A 7,432-nucleotide genomic window follows, 5' to 3' on the forward strand; every position below is an offset into this window, starting at 1 on the left:
TTTGAATAGTTTATTCTGTTTAGAGGTTAAGCCATCCCAGCCAAAGTGCTTTTTAGTTGTATTACTTCCTATTAATACATGTATTAATACATGTACTTCTTCAATCTGTGTAGATATGTCTTTGTGTGTTAAGCTGAGCCAATGGTTGTTTTGGTTTTTTTCCTCACAACTATTTCAGGTATTCCCTGCACCAACCACACATTCAAGTGCAGGAATAACATTTGCATTAGGAAACAATATGCAAAGTGTGACGGGACTGTGGACTGTGTTGATGGAAGTGATGAAAGCAGCTGCAGTAAGTTTATCTCAAATATTCATCTTTCTGAACTTCGAACTTTTACACAATAAAGACCTTTATTTCTTCCTGTTTTGGAGTGGGTACAAGTCAGGCTGCAGGTACTGAATTTTTATTGCATTCTCTCTGTGATAGTTGGGTAATGATCAGATACCAATTTACCTCAGATCTGGTTACAGAATTTGCCAAGTTCCTGTAGGAGGGTAAGCTTACAGTTATGGGGAGGCTAAGACAGCTGTACTGCTTATTGCAGCTATGCTAAGGATTAGGGCATCAGGGTTAATTACAGAGTGAGCTTGGTTAGTTGGTAAAGCAACAGCTTTTGTTGTGTGCAGCAATGCCAGGCATTTCGTTGAAGTCAGACTGTTTTTGGACTTCAATAGCGATACAGCTGCAATGAGAAAAAAACAACAAACTTTTCACTATTCTGACTCTTCCATATGGTGAAGATCCCAATACTTCATATTATCAAGTTAGGTTCTAGTCTTAAATCTTCCTAAAGTAACCTCTGTACAACCTTTTCAGTTTATTTTACTGTAAAGCAAACAGATGATTGTCACTGCAGTAGCAATAAAAGTGGGGTTAGGATTAGTTGCTTAAACTGAATGATCTCAAGTATATTACATAACATGGCTGTATTGGAGCAAGCCCAAAGGAGCTTTATGAAGATATCTGCGGGCTGGAGCACCTCTCCTATGAAGACAGGCTGAGAGAGCTGGGATTGTTTAGCCTGGAGAAGAGACAGCTTTAGGAAGAAGGCTCTTAGGACCTTTCAGTAGCTAAAGGGGCCTACAGGAGAACTGGAGAGGGACTTTTCACAAGGGCTTGTGATGACAGAACAAGGAGTGATGGCTTTGTAATAAAAAAGGGTAGATTTAGATTGGGTATAAGGAAGAAATTCTCCACTGTGAGGGTGGTGAGGCCCTGGCAGAGGCTGCCCAGAGAAGCTGTTGATGCCTCATCCCTGGATTTGTTCAAGGCCAGGTTGGATAGAACCCTGAGCAACCTGGTTTAGCAGGAAGGTGTCCCTGCCCATGGCAGGGGGATTGCAACTAGATGTTCTTTAAGCTCCCTTTCCAGACCAAATAATTTCATGATTTTGCCTGGCCCTCAGCTGTCGCTGGCTTGCTGCCAGATGTCAAATCTGTCAGCACTTGCCTTGGATCTAGTAGGATGTCTAAAGGGTCTAGCCATATGCCTATTTTTATTTGGAAATATTTAAGCTGCATTTGACTCCCTGGAAGTGTTCAGGAAAGGGTCCAGAAATATTAACACCTGTGTGTGGGAGTGTGGGACTAAAACTCCGGAGCAGAAACTTTATGTGCAAGCACTAGGGATGGATGGGAGGCTCTACACAAAGGTCTTTCTCCCGTTTTTTTCTCCCTTGCTTTTCAAATTAAGAGTTCAGATTTTTGTGCTGATGAGACATGACTTCTTCATCTGTTACTAATATACACTGTCAGACTGTCAGTCATTTCCATATGAAATAATTATTGTACTACCTTGTTTCTCAAATAAATGTCCAATCTCCACATATATTTTTCTTGTATCATTCCCACTGTTTTGGCAAGAAGTAAATATTCTGATGACATTGAACTTCTTTGTTGATGGTGTCCTTTCAGGTCAGGGTTGGCAGTATCAAAAAGAGATGACGGTTTCCCCATTTGTATATATTAATTGTGATGCTTATTAAATCAATGGATCCTTTGACATTTCTGACACAAGAAATAGTTAGAGGCTAACTCCTGCAGAAGAGCTAGAAAAGGGACTTAATAAAATTTTCAGATTAGTGCATTTTTATGGAGTCACCTCTTGTTTCATTAATAGAGCAGCCAAAGAGAGAAGTTTTGTGAATATAGGAGGGGAATGAAATAGATTCCAAAATATTTCAAAGTCCAATATTCTTTCATGCCATGTGTGGGAAGCCCCCTCATTAAAAGAAAGTACTGGACTTTAAAGACTGGGGACTATAACCTGAACTCTCTCTTACAGGTTGTGGCAGTAGCAAGATCAGCAGTCTCATCTCTCGGATTGTAGGTGGCTCAAACACTGAGGAAGGTGAATGGCCCTGGCAGGTCAGCCTTCATTTTGTGGGAGCCGCTTACTGTGGAGCATCAGTGATATCGAAGGAATGGCTTGTGTCTGCAGCCCACTGCTTTCAAGGGAGCAAGTAAGCAGTCTTCCCTCTATATCTGTCCCAAACATGGCCAGAATCCACAAGTGCCTTTAGGTTCCTGAGTCTGAGCTGCATGGAGCTGCTGTGCTCCCCTTTCCCCAGCCCTGCTGTCCGTTGTTGTTTTGAGGTACTTTTTAAAGAAGTGACTCCTTTGTTTGCTCCCACCCAGACTGGCTGACCCCAGAGCATGGCGTGCCCACCTGGGCATGCAAATGCAAGGCCATGCCAAGTTTGTGTCTGCAGTAAGGCGGATCGTAGTGCATGAGTACTACAACAGCAGGAACTACGACTACGACATCGCGCTGCTGCAGCTGAGCACGCCGTGGCCTGACACCATGAGCCACCTCATCCAGCCCATCTGCCTCCCTCCCTCTTCCCATAAAGCCCGCAGTGGGGACAAGTGCTGGATAACAGGTTGGGGCCAGAAGCAGGAAGCAGGTGAGTTTTATCCCTTCCACTGAGCTAATTTTGTTCCCAGGAGCCTTCACAGCTGGGGGACTGTGCATGTACCTTCGTATGCTCAGGTAACTTGGCTGCTGGTCCCATGGATCTGAATGCCTTCCATATTATGTTGCTGGTGTAGAGAGCAACACTAAAATATCACAGTGTTGTCTTTCCCCTCTGTTCCCCTTGGAGGGGTGGGATGCATGGTGTGGTTTCTCTCTTTGGGCTGCTGGTTAGTCATATGTGAAATTAAAAAGCTGATTATTTGAAAGAAACGTAATGCCTCAAAAAAACAAAGAAATGGGGGGGGGGAGGGGGGGGGTTGTATTTTTTTTCCTGTTTCCCTTCATCAGCTTTTACCATGTAAGTGCCAAATCAGTATTTTAATTTAAAAGTAGACTTTATTACATACTGGCTTTATCAAATCCTAAAACAAAGTTTCATGTAAACTAGTGTTTGCATATTTGAATATGTGGGTGAGGGCTTTTTGGCTATAACCAGATATTGAAAGGATCACCTGGTGATAAAATTGGGCCTGCTGTATTGAAAGGAAGGGAAACTTTGGGTTAGTTCTGTTATTATTAAAGTATATATATATCTTATAAAAATGAGGTGTTTCACCAAATCTTTCAGACAGAAAGAAACAAATTTAGAAATTTGTTCTTTATGCTGTCAGAATTCACATTCTGAAACTCTGACTCATTATCTTAGTCTTTAATTTGGCTTCTTCAGATATGCTTTCCTCACTGCAAATCTGTCATGTGATGATCTAAATTCTGTTTCCTTTTCTGTAAATTTCTGTTTCCTTCTTGAAATAAAAAGAGAGAAAATTAAGAAGTCTCGAGAGATTTTGGAAAAAACAAAGGAAAATCTTTTTGGCCAAAAAAAGATTTTAGTATTCCATTCTATTTGGTGTGTCTGAAGGACCCAGATAATGTTACACAGTTGCCTGATAGTTCTAAGAGGCTTTCTGCTCTGTTACAGTTAATTGTTTGGAATCTGGAATAACTTGATGGTCAAAAATATGTATGGATATTTTCTGAAGACCTCTTGTTTTGTATTTCAACAGATGAGTAAAATGAGTTAAGCTCTGTTGAATCACCCTGCTCTGAATTTGTTTTCCAGATGATGAAGGTTCAGTAGTTCTTCAGAAAGCAGAGGTAGAAATTATTGACCAGACATTATGTCATTCCACATACGGGATTATCACAGCTAGGATGTTTTGTGCTGGGCTATCATCTGGGAAAAGAGATGGGTGTAAAGTATGTATCTCAGCAAACTTTGCAAAGTGCTTATCTTGTCTTTCATTGTTGCGTGTTGAGGTGTAAAGTTGACTGGCAGACCACTTTGTGGTCAATCTGTTTCAGTTCTGAAAAAGAGCAATATAAGAATTGTCTGTCAGCAAATCTCTTCTGTGGGTGATTTCAGAGTTCTGCTGCTTTATGTGCATCAGTAGCACCACTAAGTTTCAGTTGCAGATCAAGAGTCAAACAAATTGCAAGTCCCAATAACAAGTTGAAATCAGGCAATTCTTGGCATAATAGGCTTTCAGCTGAAGAAAAACTGAGAAACAAGCTTGTGTCTTTTCAGACTTCTCAGACTTTTCCTCCCCTCCAACTTGGAGCTGCAGGACTTTATGATGAGATTCAGACAATTAGGCATAAATTTGCAAATGTAAGATATTTCTGATCTGGAAAAGTTGAAAGATGATAAATGTAAATTGCTGAATTTACTTCTAGTGAATAGTAGTAAAACCACAGAGATATGCAATATATGTCTATATGACACTTGATATTACAGATCTTATATGCCATATTATATTATATTGAACTTAGATAAACCATACATATTTTCTGCTAAAACAGTAGTAAATTTACTGCTGAAATAATAATAAAACCACTTTTTTATGATGGAGAATCTTCAAGATGTTCTAGCTTTCACTGATCTACACAAAAATGAGCCTACAATGGCTGAGGGAGTATAATGAACCAGCTGTTTTTTAGAGGTTAGTGAGGCCATTGATATTAAGTATCATTTTCAGTAACTGCAGAATTTGTTTAAGGCAGCTCAAGATACAGCCAAGGAAATAAATTTTTGGCTTCGTTTTTGTAAAGGCAAATGATTTGTGTCTGTCTGGTAGTTGTTAGAACTAATCAAATAGTGCTATTCCTGTTTTGTGAAAAGTGCTGGTGTTCCACTTTTGTTTTGCCCTAGGAATGAAAGAAAATACTTGCAAATTTTACTCTCTAAATGTAAAATCTTATTTGTCATGGAAGGAAAAAAAGTCTTCTAAATTCTTCTCCTTTTTTGAGGCAGTTCATGATAACCCTACTTTGAGGAGTGGGTGGCACCAGAGCACCTTGGAAGAGGTCCCTTCCAACCTGCATATCCCAACAACCTATAAAGTGAAGGCAGAATAGTTTTCTAGCTCTAACAAATATTTGTCTAGAAAGAAGGCGCTTCTCTTGCAAAATACCTGAATTTTGCCAAATGTACCTTTTGCTTTTAGAAGTTGTACCTTGCACCCAATATTATGGTAAAGTTTAATTTTCCACTAGGTGTCTTTTTCAGAGATGCTGTGTGTGTGACAGAGCCTTCCAGACAGAAAAGTATAAGCTTGGTCCAAGGAATTCCCCAGATGGTGGAATATGGTTTTATGCCTGATGCTGTGCCAATGTATTTCTAAAAGAACACCCTTCAAAGGAAGAATCCTAGTTGCTTTCTCATGTATTACAGCATTATGAGATCCTGTATTAATTTTGAAGGCTAGAACAGACTTAATTTTAACTGCTCAAATTACAAAGACATTATGGGCCCCTAAACATTATATGCTGACTAGTATCTACTAGAGGACAATCCTTAGGCCCTTTTTCCTTCTTAAAAAAAAAAGTAAAACCACAAAAAAACAAGAAAAACCTCAAACACAAAACAACTGAGGGACTCTGTTTCTGTTTACCTCTAAGTTAAAAGAATCATACAGTTATTAAGTACTTTATTTATTGTATTTATTTTATTTTAAAATATTTTCATAAAGCTTACTGTTTTTGAGTTTTAATGTGGAACCTGTGAATATATATATATGTTAAGTAGTAGATTTGGGGTTTAGCTGTAAAATATATTTCCAATATATTTCCAAATATTTCAAATATAGTCCATAGAAAGTAATATCTTTATTACTGTCTTTAAAGCGTGAGAATTACCTTCTCTCTTGTGAAAGAGCAAACTTTGATAAAACTGTGCAATGCCATCTACTTGAAAAAAAAAGAAAAACTCTATAAATTGTTTGAACTATATGAATATGAAAATCCAATCACTGGAATTATGCAAAATAGCTCCTGTGGATTTTTCCCCACTTTTTATAATTCATATTATAAACACATATAACTCGATACATTATTTTTAGGGTGATTCTGGTGGACCACTATCATGTCAAAGCAATGGAGATGGAAAATGGTTTTTGACTGGCATTGTGAGCTGGGGTTATGGATGTGGAAGACCAAATTTCCCAGGTGTCTACACAAGAGTGTCAAATTTTGCACAATGGATACACAAATATGTGCCTTCAGACTTGTAACTTGAAAACTTTTTTCTTGGAATAAAACATGTCCTGGATATCTTCATTAAAATCATATTTGGAAGACCTGTTCAGTGGTGGAATTTCTTTGCATGTCTCTTGCTGATTCTGGAATTCACAGATGGGGGGTAATAAATACCATTGTTTCAAGCTTTGGTGAAAAAGGAAGAGATGTTCCTTGTGGTGGTTGCTCCAAGCAGATATCTGGAGACATGGGGGGAGGTGCAATAGTGAACTTCATTTTCAAGGCACCAGCTAGGTGCAGGTACACTCATCTGTCAGGAAGCTGAAGATACAATTGATTGTGTAAACAGAGAACTTGGTGCTTACTCATCATTTCTTCTGAGATGTGTGCAGCCAATACAGAAGTAACTGTGAAGTAGCAATGAACTGTTTGCACTGTGCCAAATACTATTTTCCCTGCCTCCTCCACCAAGAACAGCTGACAGGGAGAAAGGGAGAGGAGACACCGTAAAAAGTGAACTCAGTCCTTTCAAATCCATAGGGCCCTAATTTTTGAAGATCAGAAATTCTGCTGCTATAAGTGGTGATTTGTTGTATGTTTCTTCCTTCTCCTGCATGCATTTTAATCAACTGCATGATTTGGAGATACTAACTCTTTTATTTCCTGCTTTCATTTCTTTGTTTTCAAGCTCATCCACCTAAGAATTTGAATTCTTGAGCTTCAGGTAACCTTATCAAAATGAATAAACATTGAATATGAATGATTTCAAAAATGAATAGTGTTATTGCAATGATCTTGTCCTTGGTGAAACAAAACCGGTGTTTCTAAAAGGTCCTGATACAAATTTTATGCAGAAGTGGATTTTTTTCCTCTAGGCATTTTCCTGTGGGCTTTTCTCTTTTCCATGAAGGAAGGGGCAAAGTGCCTGTCATCAGGTTCTGTGTAGCAGATAGGGTGTTGAAAAAGAGAGAACTTGAA

The 7,432-nt window shown here is 38.8% G+C and overlaps 1 protein-coding gene across 1 annotated transcript in view; it reads left to right on the forward strand.

Annotated features, from left to right (window-relative positions):
• TMPRSS7 (transmembrane serine protease 7) overlaps positions 1–6,551 on the forward strand; it is a 31,241-nt gene extending 24,690 nt beyond the window's left edge. Inside the window, exons 14-18 of the mRNA XM_058850690.1 lie at positions 179–295; positions 2,288–2,465; positions 2,641–2,909; positions 4,041–4,177; positions 6,319–6,551. Coding sequence (XP_058706673.1) covers positions 179–295; positions 2,288–2,465; positions 2,641–2,909; positions 4,041–4,177; positions 6,319–6,489 — 872 coding nt within the window. The 3' untranslated portion in view covers positions 6,490–6,551. The remainder of the gene's footprint in view (positions 1–178; positions 296–2,287; positions 2,466–2,640; positions 2,910–4,040; positions 4,178–6,318) is intronic.
• Positions 6,552–7,432: the final 881 nt, after the last annotated feature.

Source organism: Poecile atricapillus, chromosome 1 (genome assembly GCF_030490865.1).
Source record: "Poecile atricapillus isolate bPoeAtr1 chromosome 1, bPoeAtr1.hap1, whole genome shotgun sequence".
Taxonomy (NCBI): domain Eukaryota; kingdom Metazoa; phylum Chordata; class Aves; order Passeriformes; family Paridae; genus Poecile; species Poecile atricapillus.